Raw genomic sequence first — 22,588 nt, forward strand, 5'->3', positions numbered from 1 at the left:
CACCAGTTCTCTTCTCTAGGAGTGCAGGTAAAGAGGTCCTTCATTTTTCCAGTGGTCATTTCACTTCTTGCCCATTCATTTATTTCCCATTTACACATGCATTCATTAACTTGGTCATCCATTTAACAACATTAGTATGCTCTATTTTGTTCAAGATAGGCAGATCTTCTGTTCTCATTGGGCTGTCATCTTTAGAGGGGAAGAGACAGATAATAAAAAACTAAGTAGATAAATCGGAGAAATAAAATTGCCACAAGTGCCGTGAAGAAAGGAAAGTAGGACAATATGGGGTTTGACGCAAATTTCAATAGAGAGAGCAAGATCAGTATCTTTGTGGAAATGAACCCAAGCTAATGAGTAAGTGATAAGGATGAGGCCCTCTAGGCACCATTTGGGGAAGAGCGTCAGGAGAGTTAGAGGATGAGAAGCTGCCAGTGTGGCTCAGTGGAGGTGAGGGAGGGAGAAAGGTAAAAAGTGAGAATAGAGAGGTGGGCAGGGGTCTTGTTGCCATGGTAAGGAGCCTAGGATATGCTGTCAGAAAGAGGAAGCCTAGAAGGGGTTTTTAAACAGGGAAGGGCTGTAGAATTTTGAAAGAGCACTTTGAACATAGCATCTTGATGTAGATTTCCAAATCCTTAAAGACAAAGAGGGGGTGACTACTACTTTTATTTCAAAGAATTAGAAAGATTCCAATTTAGAGGTGAGTTCTTAAAGTCCTGGAGAGAAAACACATCATAATATCTGGGACTGGAATGGGGCCATCCCAGCACAGGCCCTCAGATACTTCTCTTGGACGATATCTTGGAAGGGCTCCCTCTTTTTCTAGATAGCCAGATTTCCCCCCCAGGCGGTGACTTTCTTATGAGTTCTCCACAAACACTGAAAACCTGGCAGGCTAGCCAGCGTGAAAACTTTAATTATTTCCTCCTGGGGCAGAATGGAGTTACCCCCAGTGAGACACCAGGTTTGCCACCGCTGTTATCTGTGGGGGAAGCCACACTGCTGGGAGTAAGGGGTGTCTCATTGTGAGAACCAGGGCCCTGGAGGACCCTCTGATCATCAAAGCAGAGAGAGAAATCAAAAGGGAAAGACTGATAGATTTGACTAGGAGGGAATGGAAAATGTGTTTATATGGTTTTTTGAAGATGCATAGCCATAAAAAAAGGAAACAACTAGTAAAAATATTGCCACACAGGACAGTATGATAAAGGACAGCACCCTATACACAGAGCTCTATGAGCAGACTTTTACAGAAAAGAAAATGCACATCGTTGATGAAAGTACTCAAGCTCACTGAAGTCACAGAAATGCAAACTAAAATAGCAGTGGGGATATAGGGTATCTTGGGGGAAGTTACTTATCAAATTTAAAAAGTGTCTGCTATGCTGGGGAAGCGATAGTGATGTGGACACTGTCATGTGCAACAGGCGGCTTAGGTCTTTAGAAAGGGGGACATGTTTGGGTATTAAAAAAAAAAATTCATACCTCTTAAGCCAGTAATCTCACTTCTTAAAAATCTATCTTAAGGAAATAGTTAAAAAGGAATTCATTGATTTGTGTGCAAACATGTACATGTGTGAAGTGTTGGAAACAGCCTACTTGATAATAGTGGATGAAAAGTTGACTTCATTATGGTATATCCATTCAGTAGATTGTTGGGTGGCTGTAAGAAACAATATTTTTGAAGATTTGAAGATATTTTGTAGAGAAATGCTCACACTAAAATATTATTTGGAAAATAGAAAGCATGAAATCAATTATGAGTATGAATGTACTCATTATCTAAAAATAGATAACCAGATTGTAGTGTACATATAAGGAGACATATAAAAGGTTATTAGGGATTTTCTCCGGTTGAGAATTACAGGTAATTTTGTTTACTTTTTTTGTGTTTTCGAAGTTTTTTTTCCTTTTACGCAGCGAACATATATTGCTTTTAAAATCAGGTAAAAGCAGAAAATAGTTATATTTTGTGAGTGCTGTCGTCATCAGTTCCCTATTAGAAACACACCACTTGCCTCTTCCTCCCTTCCTTCTCTATTGCTGTAAGAGCCATAAAATTGGAACACAAAGAGCAGGAAAGCCAGAGGAGAGACCTGGATGTGACGTGCTCTGGCATGGTTTTGCCTGGGACACATCACTGCCTTGCTATGGGCTTCAGTTTCCCTGTCTGTAAAATACATTAGTTGGACTGGCTCAACTCTAAGAATGCAATAAGGATATAGACATAATAATTCCAAGCTTCTAACCCAACTCTGACCCTAACTACAGAGTGACATGATTGACCATCTCCATGACCATAATGTCAGCCATACCCAACATGTTACCATCCACCTGGTTCCCTGGAATTAGTTACAGCTCCATAGGGGAGAACTTTACCATTTCCTTTAGGGACAAGAGGATGATGTTCATGTACATCATTCATTCCTTCAACATGTACTTATTTCACCACTGCTCCCCTGGCACCAGACCCTGAGGTGTACAAGGAGACCCAAGCTCATACCAATTTGAGAAGTGTCTGCACCTGTAGCTCATTCTTTCCTTCTGTCTCCAATGGGGCAAGTCCTTTCCATTTGACAGTTATTTTAACTTGAATTTGAACTATTTTAAAGAAAAATAGTTTATTTGAAGCTAAGTGTCTAACTCAGGATGAGCCAAGTATATCATACCATTTTAAGGGTAAACCACCTATGCACTGTGAAGCTGATTTTCTTGTGTGACCTAGAAGTGAGGAATCTAGAAATAGATTGATCTTTGGCAGTGCAAATAAAAGAGTGTGTGAATTCATTCACCTGGAGCCATGTGATGGAGGGAAGACTATATGGACTTGGAGTGATCACCTGAGTTCACACATGGCTCTCCTGCTTCCCAGCTTTGTGACTTGGGGAAGTTTGTAACTTCTCTGGGCTGTGTGTTCCCATCTACAAAGTGGGGACATAGTCCCAACCTTACCCATGTCTGCTTGTGAATACTAATCAGTATCAGGTCTCCAAAGGGGCCCAGCAAAGAGACTGCCATGTTCTTGGCCATCACATTAATATTCTTGCTGCTTTCCAGAGGCTGCTACTTGAAAGAGACAAGACATGTTTGAAATATACAGATTATATATGAATGTATACATATTGTGTGTGTGTGTATATATATATATATATATATATATATATATATATATGTAAGTATATATACATACCATGATGCATGGTAATTGAGAATTAGGGCCATGAGGCTACACGTATGTGAACCTGCCGTGTACCTGCAGCATGTCTTTTTGAGCAAGTGATTTAATCTTTGTGAGCCTCTGGGTGCTGTTGATACAAAATGAACAAATTTTGGAATTAAAAAAAAGAGTTATTCAAGCCCAAGAACAATCTTCACAAAGAAGAGAGTGTTCTGATAAGGGAACATTTGATGTAGGTTTATATATATTTTGCATAAAAAGTTGCAAATTATTAGACAAAGAACATTTCAGAAAGTTGCAGGCCTTATCTTAAGTTTCTAATATTTGCAAGGCTGTGTGACTTGAGTCTTACTGGAACCAGGGAAGTTTCTTACTTTTTCTTATCTTTGTGTTCAGAATGTTCCTTTTTGGTTATTTTCTTTAACAAAGCAGATAGACACCACGTGCACTTGGGGCAGACATAGAGCCTGTGCTTTGAGGTTTTGCCGAGTCATTTTGACCTTGGTAAATGTTGGAGTATAGCTTCCCTGGGAGCTGAGGAGCAGGGCCCACAAATGTTGAAAGTTGAAAATTTCCTTTATCAGTGCTCCTCTGTAAAATGGAGTTTCTGGCAGCATTGCCCACGTCCTTGGGCAGTTATGAGAGTTCAGTAAGGTAATAGGTGCTGCCTAATAAAATGGAGGTGCATTCACATTTTCCTCTGATAATAAATGAATATTTGTTCAATATAGAAAATCTAAAAAACCACCTAAAAAAGAAAATGAATAAAATATGAGTTCTTTTCAGCCCTTTCATTTTGTAGCTGTTGTGTGTTTGCATGTGACTGTCCCCATCCACACTCCCCCACCCCATCCACATTCTGAACTGAGTTCCTGGGCTGGCAGCAGCCATGCCAGGTCATTGCTATCCCCTGTAGGCTGTGATCGATGCCCTGGTGTTTCAGCAATGCCCCATGTAGTAACACTGGTGCGGGCCCTTCTCTTTGCAGATCCTTCAAGCCAGACTTCATCCTGGTCCGTCAGCATGCCTACAGCATGGCCCTGGGTGAAGACTACCGAAGCCTGGTCATTGGCCTCCAGTATGGAGGGTTGCCTGCTGTCAACTCTCTCTACTCCGTCTACAACTTCTGCAGCAAGCCCTGGGTGGTAGGTGATGGTCCAGGCTGACCTAGAGTGGGATAGGTGGTTGGCAGTGGGTGGTCTCCCAGCCCTGAAATGGGCCCATCCTCCAGCATGGAGGCCTCAACAGTGGGTCTTTTTAAGCAACTGAATAAGCAGATTGGACCCCAGGCCCCTTCTGGTAATTATTGCCTAACAAGTATCATATAACAACATAATATGAACATAGTATGATATAGTGTTGTATTATAATAACATTAGTGGTAAGCGGGATATTATTCTTACTAATATTAAATTATGTCATTTTTGTTAACACTGGGCACTATTTATTGAGCACTTACTATATACCAGAAAATCGTGCTTCCTAGTGCTCAAACTATTGCTATCATGTGAAGTGGACATCATTACTCCATTTGACAGAAAAAGAAGCTCAGCTTCAGAGCAGCTAAGGAACTCACCCTGGGTCATGTAGACTATGAGGGATGAAACCAGAACCTGAAGCCATATCTCCCCAAACCCCAAGACTTAATTTTCTCTCCTTTGTATTCATAAATTTCATTCATCCCTTTATTTATTTGAGTCTCCATTCAAATGTTACATGTAAGAGAGACTTTTCCTAGGATACCACCCCTCTATTCCCCCCAATACTCTCAGTTCCCTTACCCTGCTTAATTTTCCCCCCAATACTTATCTCCATCTAGAAGGATATATTTATCCATTCTTTTGTGTATTGTCTGTCTTCCCTACTAGAAGTAATTCATTCATTCAACAAATATTTATTCAGCACCTGCTATGTTCCAGGCACTGTTCTTAGTCCTAGGAACATGGCAGTGAGTAGATCAGACCAAAGTCCCTGACCCATGCATCTTATATTCTAGTGATTGGAGGCACATACAGTAAGTATATTAATAAATTGCCAAATATGTAATATGTCATATAAGTGCCAAGAGAGAAAATAAAGCAGGGAAGGGAGATAGAGAATGTGGAGGCTGGGGATATGTACAGTGTGCTCTGTGGAGCTCTAGCCATCTTGTCTCTTGTTTCCCTCTGCTTGATCTCTTGGTGGTAGGACAGTGGTTGAGAACATGGGTTATGGAGCCAGACTGGCTAGTTCCAGGAGCCTCAGTTTATGAGCTGTGTCATCTTGAGCAATTTGCTTAACCTTTCTGAGATTATTTTCCATATTTGTAAATGATGGTAATAATAAGGTCATTCTGGTAGGGTTATGAGTGAATACATTTGGCTGACACAAAGCATACACTCAATACATGGGGACAGTTATTATATTCATTCAATAAATATCGGGTGCCATCAAGGTCTCTGCAGAGTTGGCACTCAGTATTTATTGAATGAATATATAGATTAATTTAGTAGATGTGGAGAATTTTTAACCACTAATTTCATGGTTTTGGTCTCCTTCTCATTCTACCCTGAGATTTTTGGCTTATAGCGTCCCAGATTTGATGCCACTGTCTGGAAGGGTCTTAGATAGTATTAGCCCATACCCCCTTGTTTTTCCACATGGATATCGTGATGGCAGCAGCTACCATTCATCAGCCCTGTGTCCTGTGCTGAGCCCTTAATGTACATACTATATTTGATCTTCAGAAACACCCTGATAAGTATGTATTTCTAATATCTCCATTGTACAGATGAGGAAACTGGAGGTGGGCATCTCCAAAACTCATGTGCTTGATCATAGACTTCCTCTCTCTCTGGACTTCAGTATCCTTCTCTCTAAACTGAGGGATTCCCCATCATTTCCCATATTTCTGAGTTTCCTCAAACCTTCTAGGTGGACTCAATGTCGCATCATACCTGCAGACTGTACCCCAAGAGTTTGCAGGCCAGTTCTAGTGTGATGCAAAAAGTTCTTAAGTTACGCATTCTCTCTGTCTGAGCCATTAGTGTTGAGCTACTCCAGGTCAGTCTGGTGTAAGACTTAGCTCCCCTTCTAGCCATTGGACCACAAATTGTAGCTTACTCCTTCTTCCTGATCAGAATTTACCACGCCCTTTCCACTTATGACCACTAGGATTTCCCTTTTGCTTTCTGGGTAAATTCCAAGCTCCTTGTTCCAGCCTTTAAGGCTCCATGGTCTGTCATGGATCACCCTCTGTCATCCTCTCTCACTGTCCCCTATACCCAAGATCAAAGCTATGACAGCCACTGAGTGTCTCCAGGGCACTACTCTCACTGCACATCTAGAGTACCCTTCCATCTTCTCTTGTGTCATTGACTCCAGGGAATCATCCTGACCCCTACTCTGTCCCTCTTCCAGGCCCCTCAATCCTCTTGCTTTCTTCCAGCAAGACATTATTATCTCAGCCATCTGCCCACAGTCTTCCCTCAAGGCCTGGTCTCCTGTGCTAATCTTCTTATGCCAATATTAAAGCACAGTACTGAGCACAAAGTGAGCTCCCAAGGGTGCTGAGTGGTGTGGCATAATTGAGGAAAATGTAAGTCCAAGACCTGCCTTCCAGGAGCTTACCCTCCAGCTCTAGAGATGGTAGCTACCTCTATGGCAAAACGAGGCTATGCTGAAGCAAGAGGAGCCAGGTGTGGAAGGGATGCAGCTCAAGCAGTTGGAAATGAGTGTGATTGTAAAAGCAGAAAAAATAGAGTTGACCCTTGAATAGTGCATGAGTTGGGGTGCCAACACCCTGTGCAGTTGAAAATCTGTGTATAACAATTGACTCCCCCAGGACCTAACTACTGATAGCCTATTGTTGACTGGAAGCTCTACTAATAACATAAATAATTAACACAATTTCATATAGTATATGTATTATTTGTTGTTTTCTTACAATAAAGTAATCTAGGGGAAAATGTTAAGAAAATCATAAGGAAAAGAAAATACATTTATAGCACTGAACTGTATTTACTGAAAAGAATCCGCATGTAAGTGTTCCTGTGTAGTTCAAATACAGGTAGTCCAACAGGTTAGCTGGGATCTAACATTTGAGTGCTCCTAGGGACCAAGGGCAGCTTTTCATACATTGTGTATTACTGGATCTCCCATTTTTTCCATTTGCTTTCTAGGCTACACATTTAGTAAGTGGTGGAGAATTTGAATCCATAGTCTACATCATAAACTGTTATGTAGTCCTACCTCTCTAGAAAAAAAGGCTTTGCAGGCTGGGGATGTGGCATGAATGTCAGCAGGTTGTGCTTGTGTGAAATGTTGAGGGTGTAGTAAATGCTCATTAAATGTAATTGAGCTGAACTCAGTGGCCTGGAAGAAATGAAGGGTTGATGCAACCAGCTGATTCAGAGGATGAACTTCTGGCCAAAGAATCTGGTTTTTATCCTGTAAACAGGGACTGGCTACTGCAGCTCAGCTCAGAACAGTCAGATGAGGCCAGGGATCAAGTGGGAGGTTCGACCATACTGGATAACAATGATTGACCAATGCTCTTTTTTCTTCTCTCCTAGTTCTCTCAACTCATTAAGATCTTCCATTCCTTGGGTCCTGAGAAGTTCCCACTTGTGGAACAAACATTCTTCCCCAACCATAAGCCAATGGTGAGTGCCCTTTTTTACTCTGATTAACTTCATGATACGGAATGAACACAGATGTCTGTGTTTTCCTTCCCTTTGGGTGGAGGAGTGAGCTAAGGGGTCACTCCCTGACTACCTGGCCTCTAAGGAGGAGTTGTGATGGCCTGTGAGAATGCCTGGTTTTTCTAGGGAAAGAATCAACACTTTAGGTGAAGTTTCAGGTAGTAGGGTAAATGACAAAGGTGGATGGCATTCCTTGGGATATTGGGAATTTTCAGCAAATCTGGGGACAACTTGAGCTGGCATTTTGGAGACAAAGTTTGATAATAAAGATAAAAGATGTTTCAAAAGTTGGAAGTTGTTTCCCTTGAGCCCTGGGCAGAACCTGGTTTCAACTCTCATTTCAATAAAAACAGTAATATTTTATTGGTGTTCATCATCGAAGGGCAGTTTCTTTGTATGTTCTCTTTGCATTTTGACTTTTGGATGTACCTGAGGTTGTCTCTGGGAAATGGTTGGAGCTTAGCTTGGAGCACATGGTAGAGCCTCTCATTTGGAGGACAGCTGGTTGGGAAGGTTAACATCTTTCTGAATAGGGTGGAGAGTTCTCCATCCCACAGCCAGAAGAAGTTGGGCAGAAGAGTTCTGTGCAGCTGGAGATAGCCTGTGATGTGTGTGCTTGTGTGGTTGGTGGTCTTCTTAAACTGGTCAAAGGAATGCTGGGCCATGGACCCATGCTTGTCTCATGAGGAATGTGGATCTTGGGGAACAGGGTAGTTAACACAGTATCCACATGTCCTAGATGGGGACTGCGGCCTGGATGTAGAATCCCAAGCTCAGGCTGCTGAACTGGACAATTCTGTTTGGAGGCACCGATGGGTAGGAATGCAAGCTCCAAGGAGGAGCAGTCAAAACAAGTAAAGAGGTTTCCATTGATTATCTTTTCCTTATATCTGATCTGGTAAGAGTCTTAGAATCCAGGATGTGCTGCTTAGAATATGAAGATTTGTGGAACCTGGCATATTCCAACAAAGCATGAACACAGTAGAGAAAAGTCAAGGTTTATCATCAAGCCAGAATGAGTTTGAATCCTAGACTGCCAGCGTACTAGGTCTTGAGCAATGAATTAACTCGAGACTTGGGTTCCTCAGCTGGAAACTATGGAGGACAGTGGGGCAACCTCATTGGGTTTTTGAAGTTTAATGTATTCAGGTGTATAGAGTGCTATGCCTGACATATGATAGGTGATATAAGTTGAGTAGCTTAAAATAGGGGCATTATACCCTGGAACGTTGTCAACAATGGAATGAAAGTTGGGTGAGGGGTCTGGAGCCAACCCAGCCCATTGAGGATAATAGATCCAGCTGTAAGCTCTGGGAGGAGCTCACCAGTTAGTGGGACCTCTTGAGTTCCTGGCATTCCCCACTAGGCTGAGCCATACTTGGAATTTCAGGCAGGCATTTGGCATCGGACACAGATTTTTTCAGCCTTCTCCTCTCACTTCCATGGTGTGAGATTCTTGGGAAGAAAATGGGGAAAGACATGTCTGGTCTGGGAATACCTGTACTGCTTACTAATAGTTAATTAGATAGAGATCCAGATTCTGTAGAGCTATGGAGAACCTTGACTGTGGAATCAGGGAGCAAGCTCAGGCCAGGATTAGCAGTCAGAGGGAAATCTACAATGCCACTCTTGAAATTGTTCCAGCCTTGGGAAAGGACTAGAGCATGGTGGGCCCAGGCTGTTGAAGTGAATGAATGGAGGGGAACATGCATGGGCCTGCAGCCAGGACAGGCAGGACCAGCTTCCAAGGCCCTCTATTGTCTATATTACTCCCAGTGGTAGTCAGGATATAAGGAGGCAAGAGACTACAGGTGTGTGATAGAAATAAAACCATTTTACTGTTTAGAATAAAGGACACACTATAAAAAGTGAACATTATGCAACATTACAGACAATATACATTCACGGAATATAAAATTCATAAATAACATGGAGGAAAACTGTAAACAGTGCTACAAAATTTAGCAACAAATACATTCCTTCCGGACAGGGTTTTCTCTGGTTGGTTTCTCTCCATCACTTCTGGGTCTCAGGACAGCAGACTGGCTAAAGGGAAAGGTGTGGGCCTGGGAGAATCTATGAAGCCCTCCCCTCAAAGCAGGAACTTGTCTTTAAGTTCTTCCTCTCCTCACACCTCCCAAGAGCCAATTTGGACGCTGTTGATATCCATCTCCCCTACACTCCCACATTTTGTTTTGCGTCTGTCATCAGATTTTTAAAGTGTTTTCCTTGTGTGAAACTTTTGTAGTGATATTTTTACTTTCGGTAGCCAGGAGCCAAACACTCAGGTGCCATCTTGGGGTAATCCATGTTGGCGACCATCAAACACTAGATGAAAGGCCAGGGCAGGGGAGGGTACGGTCTCCCAGGGGGCCACAGTGTCTCTAGACAGAATTGTTCCAATTGTTTCTTAAATTGTTTAAGAACCATCGTATGAAAATGGGTGCTCATGGGCTATACCTAAACTGCCATGATGTAGGTCTGGAGCTGGGTGATGGTAAAGGACAAGAGTCTCCAGTATTATCTACCCAGCTACATGGAGCACAGGTCTGAGAGGAGAGAGGCTGGGTGTAGTGCTTTCTAGATAGGTGGATGGGGAGGCAGAAGAGATGGCCAGATGAGGCCAAGAGGTCTTGGAATCACAGCTCCCATAGCTCTGGATTTTTAGGAGAAATCATGGCTTCCCAATTAGGTGGTCAAAGATCAAGGGGAAGAAGAATGGGACAGACCAGCAGACTGCCCAGTGCCAGTTGATACAGAGCAAGGACATGAATGTACTTGCTATTTTCAAGAGAAAATAGCAAGTACTTCTTGCTACTCCAGAAAGCACTGGGATGCCGATAAAGGGAGGAGGACAGATGAATCTCAAGTGCTAGTTCCTTCTCATTTCTCCAGTTTGCCAGTCGAGCTGCCTGCACAGTAGAAGTATTTTACCCTCTTTTCCACTGTAGAATTTGATTCAGGAAAATGGCGGCATGTGGGTTCCATTTTTTTTCTCTTAAACACAATGTACACATATTAAAGCCTACACATGACACAAGATTTAGCAAAATAAAACGTTCACGATATGATTGAAATACGGAAGTGTCTCAACTACATAAATGACTTTAAATTATACAGTAAGTGAACAGGTGAAATAAACAAAGCTATAGCTTATAGAAAGCTCAAAAACCGCCCTCTGCCAACATCGCTTTGCAAAGGACCTTTCTTTGCCCAGGACCTGCTGTCTCTTTGCCAGGGCCTGACAGATAGAACTGTGGTTCCACAACATTTCTGCAGGGAAACTTCAGATGACTCATGCTCAGGCCTCACCCCAGGTCCCGCCTTGTGTGAGTGGAGGTGGCCCCACCAGGGACCAAGAATCACCAATGCTTCATAGAGGGGATGCTGTTGTCCATTTGTGGGAGGGCACTTGTGTGAGTTGGACCAAGGGTTCCACCTTAGAAGACTTTGAGGTTGAAATCAAGAAATTCTCAGAACACCAAGGCTGGGGCTTACTTCTTAAGAACCTCTGGCCTGCTGACCTCAGCTCCTTTTGCTTATACTGCTGCATTGAGAAGGCAGAGCCTCCCATTTTCCACCTGCCAGGTGGCATGACCATAGGTGAAAGATACAAGATAATAAAATGGATCCCATGGAAGCCAGATGCCTGTACTGCCTTCCCACTGAGGAGTTCTGCCAAACACCTTGCCCGGGCATTTGTGCATGTGTGTGTGTGTTTGTGCGCGCAAGACATTACACTGTGTTGTCTGCTTCTTTTTTTTTTTCTCCTGTTTCAATTGGCAGCTCTGTTTCTTAAAGTGGAATGAACTGAAGATACAAATACTAGGAGGATAAATACCCATAATCTGAAAAAAGAGACAGAGCAATCATGTTAAATGTTACCAACCTACCACCCCCAACTCTGTAAAGTATACATTATCACCTACACTTGACATCTCACTTTCAATACTTAAACTTAAAATAATTTTATTTAATCAGAGAACTTATATTATAGTTTTATTTCAAAAAAAAAAAAACACAACAAAATCCCTACAGCTGATTGCAGAGTCAGGCTTCCCCAGTGACCACTGATTTTAATCCCATGAGGTAAGGACCTCGGGAGATGGTGTTTGCCTACCAGTGAGCTGTGGGAAGAGGAGCAGGCTGTCTTGTATCGCAGGAAAGTGGCCATCTAGCTGAGGCAGGACACTTCGCAGCTTTCCCTCTTTTGCCCGGGGCCCCTGACCCACACTAACTCTCATCTCCCACCTGAGCCAAGCCAGTAAGGCAGTTAAATGAAGGCCCCAAACATGAAGCAGGAGAAAAGGAGAGGGACAGAGGTCAGCTGACCCCAGTTAGAGGGATGTCAAGGGTGTTCAGAATTTCAAATTTTAATTAAAATGAAAAAAAAAAAGTCAACTTGGAATGTCATGATTTTCTTCAAACAAGCAACGACAACAAAATAGAAGAGATTATACTACTGGCATATTTAACAGCATTGAACAGAATTCTGTGTCCTGTAAAAAATTAGCTTATGTCCCCGTGTGGGTATATGCAAATGTGTATACAAACACATCCCCCTAGGTGATCTAAACCCTACTTTGGAAATAGTATTCTCTACCCAAATCTACTTGGCTATATCTGTGGATAGTGTACGGTGTGTGTATTCCTCCAATTTACATAAAGGCAAGCTCCTGGCCAAATCTACCAAAGAGTTTTCCAGGAGGAAGTCTTGTGGGAGATAGAGAGAGGAAAGACATTCATCTCAGTCTTTCACCTGAGCTTTTGTACAAGGCAGGCAAATTGCCTCCTGACCTCAGGCAGATGTTTAAGTCTTCAACAACTAAGAAAGTTCTGTTATTCTGGCCTGGCTGCTTGCTCCAGACTCAGAAACATCTGGTCAACCCCAGCAGCACTGGCCTGGGGGAACTGTGTGTGCTGCATCCTCTCAGACCCTCTCCTGCCGTCTCTGCCTTCCCTCCCTCACTCTTACGTGCAGACACAGACAGACACAGTCTGATTGGGACATGCAGTAGCATCTCCTTGGTGTATAAGATCTTCTGCGTACCTTGAGTCTATCTGCTTGCTGCCCTGGACTGATCCTGAAACAGTTGACCTCTCAGCAACTTCCTTGTCTGTGTCTTTTATGTACTGGGGTGGAGGAGAAGGTCCAAGGGAGAAGGGTCTGGGAGTTGGTGAGGTGGGAAAGGAGAGAGAGGGGTAGGTGTTACAATGCCCAAATGGGGTAGTTTTTCGATTTTTGTTTTCCTAAAAAAATAGATTATATTATCACGAAGAAGAGGAGTGTACATTCCTCATTCTTTCTGGCATGGCACCAAAAGTTCCCACGTGGAAATGGGTGATGTCAAGGCCAAAAAGAAGGGGTAGTGTGGGGCCAGGAGGATGGTTCCAAATAAACTCCATATGACAGCATAGACTTTTCCTTAAGTGTTCGAAGTGCTAAATTTGCAAGAAAACAGGCACTAATGTCATTGTCATCATCTGGGAAGAGTTAGTGTCCGAGGGAAGCTCAGCGGGAAGGGAGGGAGGTGAGGTGGGGCAGGGTCTGGTGCTCAGGGGTCTGTGGCATTGATGATGCTTTTGTCTGGGGGCGCCCATCCTCGGTACCAGCTGCAGTAGCCACCCTTCTGCCGGATGCAGGCGTAGTGTTTGGACTGGTAGCCAGGGTAGCCGAAATTGGAGAGCATGTCGGTCCAGAGGCACTCGTTCTTGGAGGTCACAAAGCAAGGCAGGTAGTAGCAGGATTTGATCTGCAATTAGAGAATATCCAAAGGTTGGTGGGCTCTGTCATGGTGGACCCAGTCCTGATGCTTCCTCTAGTCTAGGTGCATACCACTGTAGGTTGAGCCCAGCCCCATCAGTCCCTTAGTGAAAATAATAGAAGTAATACTCACTAACACTTACTAAGCACCACTGTGTACCAGATATTCTGCTCAGTGCTTCTAGGTTTTTCTCTTTAGTTCTTATAACAGATTTAGTTCCCTTGACAGATAAGAAACTAGAGGCTCAGAGACGTTAAGTAACTTGCTCCAGGTTACAGAACCCAAAAGTGGTGGAATTGGACATTTGAGAGAGCTTCCTCAATGGCAATAGGCAAGGATGAACGATCTCAGCTGTTGTGGGAATTGAGGAATTAATAAGATTAAAACTTTGGGCATCCAGTTGCCCTGGGAGAGAAACCAGACTCAGTGAGCTGTGTGACCTGGGGCTAGTTACTTGAGCTCTCTGAGCCTCTATTTTCTCATCTGCAAAATGAGCGTAGTAGTAATTAAAACCACACAGAGTTGTTGTGAAAATTAGTGAGAGAACAGTGCAGCTCCCTCCCACAGCAGGAACGCTGTGTGCCATGGCCTTGTGCTTGAGTCAAGGAATTAGGCCTGATTGAAGAGTGATGTCCTGTGGTATTTGGTATCAGCAGTCCTGTGCCAGCTCCCCACCTGTGGCAGGGGCCACCAGTGAGGCAGCTTCCCTGGTGAGTGCACTTGAGACTGCTCAACAGGACCTGTCAGCGTAAGGGTCTTGCACCTGCCACAACCTTGAACCACAGGAGGGGCCAGGGATGCTGAAGAGTTCTTATGACCCAGCAGCTGCCAAGTGGGCTGCATGGTGGCAGCAGATGACAGCAGAAAGGCATTCTTCCCCCGCTTTCTTCATTGCTCAGCCTGGGGACAACATTCCTCACCACCCCTGTTCAGACCTGCCCTTCTGCCCTGGCCCGACATGCATGCCCTTCTCAGCACAAGGGCCCAGTGCCCAGTACCTCAGGAACTGATGTTTCCGGGGCTGTGAGCCAGCACTGCCCCTGCCTGCCCTCTCCAGGGCTTACCTTGCAGTTACAGCCCAGGTGATACCGGTAGTTGAGCCCCTTGCGCTGGGAAAGGGTGAGTTGGTCCCACCTCTCCACAAAGTTGCACAGTCCTGTGTACATCTTACCATCATAGACACGGCCTAGAGGAGGAAAGAGGACAAGAGGAGAGTTGTTTTGTCCAGAGCCCAGCCACGAAAGAATTCTCACCCCCTGAGTACCCACCTTAGACCAGGTACTGTGCTAAGTACTTTCTAATCCTATGGTTTTGTTTCACCCTGCCCAATGTGTCCCCATTTTCCAGGTGGCAAAAACGAAGCTCAGAGAGGTTAAGTGATTTGCAAAAGGTCTTAAACCCGTGAAGTGCTGGAGCTAGGACTAAAGTCAAGTTGTCCCTTCCCTCATCAGTGGTTGCTTGGTTTTGACCTTTTTTTTCCTTTCCCACGTTGACTACCTAAAGGTGGGCAACTTTCAAAGATAGACCCAATAAATAGATTGTGAGGTACAGAGGAATGGGTACTAGCAATCCCTTTTTATTTATATAATATAGTAAAGCTGAGAAACTGCAAAACTAGGCAAAACTACATTTCCTCAGCGGGGCCGGTGGTGGAGCTAAGACTAAAACCCAGTCTCCATGCAGAGCCTGGAATTCCTACCACAAGCCAAGCGAGATGCACTCCACACGATACTCCTTACAATTCACTGTGTGGGTGGCCAAGGTCCTAAGGACACACCTGGGTCAACTGCTGCTTCTCTATCCTTCTGAAGCAAAGGACTGGTGAGCCTTGGCCAAACCCTGGCCTAGATGCTAGAGTTGGCCATTACCTGTCAGCAGGTACTGGTACTTGTTGACTTCTAGCTTTAGGCCACAGAGACTTTCCGAAGCTTCTGTGTGGATATACTGCACGTGGGGCATCTTGGTGAAGCCTCGGTACATCTGTGGGAGAAGGAATGTCATGAGAGAGGTACAGGGCTCTGAAAGCTTGCTGGCATTTGTTCTGTGGCGATCTGATCCAGTCACTATCTAACCACCCCAGGGCCTTCACTCCAGATGAAGGCACCTATTCACCTTTTGTCTGAGCCACCGTTCATGCCTTTCCAGAAAAACCTTCCTGTCCAGCCAGTCACATCGCTCATTCCAACATCTCCACAACACTGCACCAGATATATACTTCTCTCATATCCCAACACCTTTTCAGAAATCTAAAGAATTTGCTGTGAAAGGGGTCCTGCCTCCCTCACCAACCTCATCCCCCAAGTTCCAAGGTGGCAGCTGGCCAGCATTCTAGTGACATCTCTGGGATATTTCTCAGTGTGTAAAAGCATTCCACTTACATTCCCCTCAGTGTATCCTCCCAAGAACCCAAGGAAGTAGGTATTATTGTACCCATTTTACAGACAAGACTCATAAATTGTTTGGTTGATGGAAGTTTTAACTCAGGCCAGGATTCTCCATGCTTTTATTTTTCTGAGCATCTGTTGAAAACACTGGGTTCCTTTATCCCAGATAAGGCATATAAACACATACACAAAAATTCTAGATTTTTAACTAAACACTTTATAATTACTAAGTTGCACTGTATGAAAATGCTGATACTTGGCCATTTTTATCTATAACATAATCTAACATAGTGGTTCTCAACTGGAGGCAGTTTTACCCCCACCCCCAGAGACACTTGGCCATATCCGGAGACATTTTTAATGGTTACAAGTGGGAGGGAGTGGTGGTTGCTACTCACATCTATGGGAAGAGGCTAGAGATGCTCTTAAATACCCTCTGATGCATGGGACAGCCCCCAAAGCAAGGAATTATCTGGCCCCAAATATCAGCAGTACAAAGTTGAGAAATCCTCTTCTAATATTCACCCACCTCATTCCCATGATAGCCCCGTGAGACAGGAACTATTTATGTCCATTTAATAGATGAGGATCCTGAGCCCCAGACAGGTAAAGTGGCTTATCTAAGGCCATATGGTTGGCAAATGACAGAGGTAGGATTCCAGGCAGGAGAATCTTCTCCAGAGTCCAACCTGTGCTGTCTCTCACTGTGGCTTCACAAGTTCATGCCCAAGGGCCTCTGGTACAGCCAAATGCTATTTATGGCTATTGTGCCTCCTTTATCTGCACGTGGTCAGAACCACTGGTGTGACCATAACGAGGCTGACCCCACTTGGTGATTCCAGGTGAAAACCACGAGTCTCACATGGGTTCAGATCTGTTGAGAAAACTCCGTTAACTGTGTGAGCTGGAGAGGGTAGGAGTGGGCTCCAAGTTGTGGCCCAATCCCATTATCCCCCTGGTTCTCAGAGCACATGGGCCCAGGACGGCTGGTGGTCTCCAAGGGTTTACAACAGGGCAATGTCTCTCCCTTAGTTCCTGGCATGCGTTATTAATTTACTTACAGTAATTAATAAAAAGCCAGACATCACCTCATTTGTGTCCCATCTAAGTGCCTCCCATTTGCACTAAGATCTGGGTTTTCTCCTTATTTTGTTTTAAGTGGGGACTGGCTGGTAGGGGTAGATAGTCCACCAGGACCTCCACCATTATAAAGGGTCTGTTGGACCCACAGAGTTCGGGAGCCTCTGCCTTTTTAAGGGAAATGCTGTTCTAATTGTGTGCAACCATCAGTGCAGATGGTTTTAATTTACCTGGCCTCTCTTTTAACCCTTTTCTCCCGAGAGGCTCAACAGCTGAATGAGGAAACGCAGCCAAGCACTGTGAGAATTGTTGTCCACACTCGGTTTTCAATTATGCCGCGGGGAGTAGGGGCGGGTCACATTGTACCCCCCACTTCCTCAGTGATGGATGGTGCCTCTCTGGCTTTAACAGGAACCATGCTTAAGAGCACTGCTCTGTGTGTGCCATCAAGTGTGGCCTTCAAAAAACATTCTCTACACTCCCTCCTGTGTCCAGCAGCTTCTCCTCTGCGTGGCTGTTCCTTGAGTTCCTGGCAAATGTTTCAACTTGATCCTCACTCGAGATCTTTCAGACCCAGACCATTAGAGCCTCAGTACAGCCTTGTCAGTCTTTCCCTTTCTTGTCCTCTTGCTTCATGAGTGAGGATCAAGGCCCTGTCTAGGGTCCAGTGACTTAAGCTGCCCAGTTGAGTTCTCACTCCTTTTGAATTTGAAGGCATCTTGATTTCAGCATGGCTTGTAGCACTTGCATGCAGAATCAAAACATTTATGCATTATGAACGATAAGTCTGACAAGCACAGTGCTGCCTTTTTTAGGGTCACTTCTGAATTTAACTATACGGTAAAGGCAGAATGTACTCATTTTGTTATCTTTTCTTTATAATAATCCCATCTTGACCTAAATATCTACCCTATAAGTATCATTAGGTCTATATTCATGGAGACTGAGAATTGGTTTGACAAATTTAGGAGGGTCGTGATAGGTTTGTAATGCCCTGACATCAGAGAATCATAGACTCTCAGAATTGGAAAAGACATTAAAGGTGACCTAATCCAGTCAAAGCATTGGTGGATTAATGGTCAGCTCAGGTTCTGGAAACAACCAGCCAGTCTGAACCTTGTCTCTGCCACTTATCAGCCACTTAAGCTCCTTGGGTCTCAGTTTCTTCACCCATAAAATGGGGCAAAGTGTTTACTTCATAAGGTGTTTTTGAGAATTAAGTGACTTAGAGTAGTACATGGTGTGCAACATTCAGTAGAAGTTATCTTAAAACTAGTTCTACTGGAATTCATATCAGCAGAGGGAAAGGTTTAGTCCTCTTCTTTCTCCATCTCTTTGCCCAACCTTATCTCTTAATGCAGGGATTTAAAGCTGGGTTTGAACTTCAAACTAAGCGGGTTGTGTTCATTCTCTCTCTCTCTCCAGCTTATTGAAGTGAGACTGACAAATAAAAATGCGTATGTTTAGAGTGTAAAAACATGATGTTTTGATATCTGTATACATTGTGAAATAGTCACCACAATCAAGAGAATTCACACACTGGGGTGCCTGGGTGGCTCAGTGGGTTAAGCCTCTGCCTTTGGCTCAGGTCATGATCTCAGGGTCCTGGGATCGAGCCCTACATCGGGCTCTCTGCTCAGTGGAGAGCCTCCTTCCCCCCGCTGCCCGCCTGCCTCTCTGCCTGCTTGTGATCTCTCTCTGTCAAATAAATAAATAAAATCTTAAAAAAAAAAAAAGAGATTCACACAACTATCCCTCCCAGAGTTACCTTGTGTGTGTGTGTAATTCCCCTTAGCAAATTTCTTGTCTTCAGTATGGTATTATTAATTATAGTCACTATGCCATGCATTAAATCTCCAGACTTTACTCATTCTCATTCTGTAGAACTGAGAATTTTTACCCTCTGACCAACATCTCCCCATTTCCACTACCTCCCAGCCTCTAGTGACCATCATTCTACTCTGCTTCTGTGAGAAGTTCAACTTTTTTTTAGATTCCACATAAAAGTGATGTGGAATACAAATGTGGAATACAAATATGCTGTATTTGTATTTTTGTGTCTGGCTTATTTCACTTAGCATAATGTCCTCCAGGTTCATCCATGTTGTCACAAATGACAGGATGTCCTTCTTTTTTAAGGCTGAATAAAGTTCTGTCATGTGTAGACACACAGCACATTGGACTCTATAAGCCTCTGGACATCCCATCTTGGTAGTATGTACACAAAAGTTTGAAGAAGTTAGTTTCCCTGAGGTGAAGGGCCAAATAATGTAAGAAAGAAATTTCTGAATCTGGGGCCTTTGAATATTTCTTGTAGAGTGCCTGGGTTTCACTCTGCATTGACAGCAGGAAATGTCACTGTCATGTCAAATATGTCCGGCGTGCCTGGAGATGAGCGCTGTGCTAGATGCTGCTTTACACCATGAACTCCTTTAAACCCGCAACTTTATTCTCATTTACAGACCAAGCAACTGAGTTTCAGAGACATTAGATTCTTGACTGAGATACCAAGGGCAACCAAAGTCTTTCTTTCTCGATAAGAGAGAAGTCTTTCTCTTATAGAATGGGCTGTCTAGCAGGGGAAGCAGTGCATGTGAGAATGCAGGCCATCTCTGTTGAGGGCTAGCTGAGATATCCAGACCAGAAAGAGTTACAGGCATTGAGAAGGAGGAGAATGGCTCCCTGTGAGCTGGAGGGCAGAGAGGCTTCCAGCTGGAGCTTCAAAGGCGAGACCTTGCAATAGTGCTCATTTGATTAGACAAACCACTGAAGGAAGGAAGTCCCCAGGGGCCAAGCATTCCAATTGCCCAGCAAATCTGTCCTGCCCAGAGTCAGGACATGCAAAGCACATGACCAGTGGGCCTTCCCATGGATCTCCCGCCACCCCCCGCCCCACCCAGCCCAGCCCAGCCCAGCCCAGCCCAAGGCCAGCTGGGACATAATGTTCCTCACGTGTTGTGTCCCCTGCCACGTTAGCCTGGGAGCATGTCTCCACAGCATAAAATGCAGCTCCTGGCAGAGCTCACGGCTTTCTCATGGTCCTGACCAGAGATAAGGTCCCGATAGATTAGAGTGACCAATTCTGGTAACTGCTCCAGCTATCTCCAAGTTTGATTTTGCAATAAGCTCCCTTAACATTTGTACACCCCCCCCCCACACACACACCTGTGGGTCTCTGCACACTCAAGATAGGCCTGTAATGTGTACCAGACGTTCTGGAATTAGTATATGGGAGAGGGTCTGCCCGCCTTTCATTTGGGTGAGAAGTTCGAGGGGAGGAGGTGGGAACTCTGAGACAGAAGAGAGAGGTAAGACAGGGCGGCTCAAATTCTCACGTTCTCCAAACCCCTTTAGTTCTGCTCTAAGGGAGCCCTTGCTCACCCGTCTGACTCTCTGGGGTAGATTCCCTAATCCACCAGAACAAAGCCACCCAGGGACCAGTGCCAAAACTCACGCAGGCTCCCCTCTCTGGCCTCTCCTCCTTCCCTCCTACAAAGAGTTTTCAATGCACCCTTTGCAGGATGTTGCAAGTCAAGAGCTACACTGCTGGATGACAAACGGACAAATGCAAACTAACCTCTTTTTGTTCCCTGGGGAAACTACATACAGATGGGGTGGGGTGGGCCCCCAAGGGGGCAGGAATGATGAATCAGCCTGCAGCTCCACTGCTCTGTAATCTCCCTGTTGGCAAAGGCTCTATAGCTTCCCTGGCGTCTGCCACTTTCTAGTCCTATGAACTTGACTGTTACATGACCTTTCCAAGTCTGGGGCTGCCTCACCTGTAAAGTAGAGGATAATGTATATCTACTTCATAGGGTTGTTATGAGGACTGTTCCATGCAAAGGGTTAGCAGAATGCCTGATACACAGTAAATGCTCAGTACATGTCACTTGAATAGAGTCTTATATTAGTTATAACAAATATAACAAATATTAACCTGCTATCCTGAAATTTTATCCTGGTAGCCTGAAGCACAGTGCTTAGCAAGAAGAGTGCTTCTGTGAGAGAAGAGAGCTCTCTCACAGCATAGAGAGAGAGAAGGAAGGGAGGGGAGTGGTTAGACAAATTACTCCAATCCCTATACCCCATACCCGATTAGCAAACTGCTCCCTGAGAACAGCAGAATTCAGTAGCCTCTCAGGACAGAAGGGCAGTGACCCTTCTATGAGTTATTTAATATTGGGCTGGTAGGAGGGGCAGAGTTAATAAATGGCATTACATAGTGTTTGATGATCAAAGCGAGATGGTGGGGAAATTTGGGGAGCCATGTAAAGAACACACAGGATTGGGAAGGAATCCCAGCACTTTAGCTTGGGAATGAGATCTGTCTTTAATTAAATGCATGACTGGGCAAGTCATTTCCCCTTTGAAACTGTGTCAGAAGTAAAACAAGGAATTTTACTTCCCAGTGCCCAGCACCCTGGTTCCATGAGTCCGGGTAAAGGACAGTGAATGGATAGTGTGATGCCACCAGCCTGGAAGTGTGTGTGTGTGCTCTGAAGCTGATGGGTGAACAAATGTAATTTGGCCTCCAAATACCTCCCTACCAGAGGCTGGCCTGACACCAGTGAGAGGGGAGTGGGACATTCTGATCACCCTGGTCTCCAGGCCTGGAAGGAAGAGGGAAGCTAGGCAAGCTTAGGAACCACTGTCTCCCAGTTGTTTCCTCAGATCTGCTGGCCAGAGTGTCCATAATGTGATGAGTTGTCCCAGAGTGGGAAGGGAGTGTTGCCTGAACCGCTGCTTTGTCTAACATGCTTCGGCAGTTTTGCTTGCTGGCTGCAGGGGTGAGAGGGGCATACAGTGGGGGTTTCTTTGGTTGTTGTTGATCTTCTTGGTTCTCCCCTCCACACTCTTCTCTCCCCATGGCTGTCTGAAGACATAAGCTGGTCCCATGACCAGGCTTGGGCAGCCAAGGGCACCTAGCCAGGGCTGACTCTGGATATTACATAACCAGAAGGCTGTGGGTGTTTCCAGAGTTGAATCCAAAGCAACAGGTTCCACAAATGTAGTACATCAAACCTCAGGCCTCAGGATGCAGGAATAATGAGGCCTGGAAGTCTGCCTCCAGGATGGTTGGGTACCACCCATGGGCTATGGTTGGTACCTGGGTGTCAAGCCTTGTCTCCTTTGGGGAGTTTTCAGGCCAGTAGGGTCTCAACCTCATTTCTTCATTAGATGGATAAACATCAATCAAGTCCTGCTCTAGTTTCTGGGGATGCAAATATGGGCAGTGAGTAAAAGGGCTGGCAGTCCACTTGGACCTGAGCATACCCCATATTGAACTTCTGAGTAGTCATGCACATGTGTCTTGGGTCTTCTCTCCTGACCTGACTATACTTCCTTAACATAGGTACCCCATCTTCTTTGTGGCCTCCATGCTCCTGGCACAGGGTGCTAAACATAGGGGGGTGTTTACAAATGTGGGGTGGTGGAGCAGCTGCTGAGCCATTCAGGGTGAGTGAGTACCAGAGTGAGTCCTCTGTGCTAAGACAAACA

At 44.7% G+C, this 22,588-nt stretch overlaps 2 protein-coding genes across 2 annotated transcripts in view; one reads left to right on the forward strand and one right to left on the reverse strand.

Moving 5' to 3' along the window:
* Positions 1–22,588, forward strand: part of SYN3 (synapsin III) — a gene marked incomplete at both ends in the record, with an annotated part of 414,093 nt that overhangs the window by 108,374 nt on the left and 283,131 nt on the right. Inside the window, 2 exons of the mRNA XM_080812195.1 lie at positions 4,167–4,323; positions 7,732–7,821. Coding sequence (XP_080668321.1) covers positions 4,167–4,323; positions 7,732–7,821 — 247 coding nt within the window. The remainder of the gene's footprint in view (positions 1–4,166; positions 4,324–7,731; positions 7,822–22,588) is intronic.
* TIMP3 (TIMP metallopeptidase inhibitor 3) overlaps positions 9,676–22,588 on the reverse strand; it is a 55,986-nt gene continuing 43,073 nt past the window's right edge. Inside the window, exons 3-5 of the mRNA XM_080811014.1 lie at positions 15,494–15,605; positions 14,690–14,811; positions 9,676–13,613 (exon numbers count right to left, since the gene is read on the reverse strand). Of these exons, the coding sequence (XP_080667140.1) occupies positions 13,416–13,613; positions 14,690–14,811; positions 15,494–15,605 (432 nt within the window). The 3' untranslated portion in view covers positions 9,676–13,415. The remainder of the gene's footprint in view (positions 13,614–14,689; positions 14,812–15,493; positions 15,606–22,588) is intronic.

The sequence above is a fragment of the Martes martes genome (assembly GCF_963455335.1).
Source record: "Martes martes genome assembly, chromosome: 8".
NCBI lineage: Eukaryota > Metazoa > Chordata > Mammalia > Carnivora > Mustelidae > Martes > Martes martes.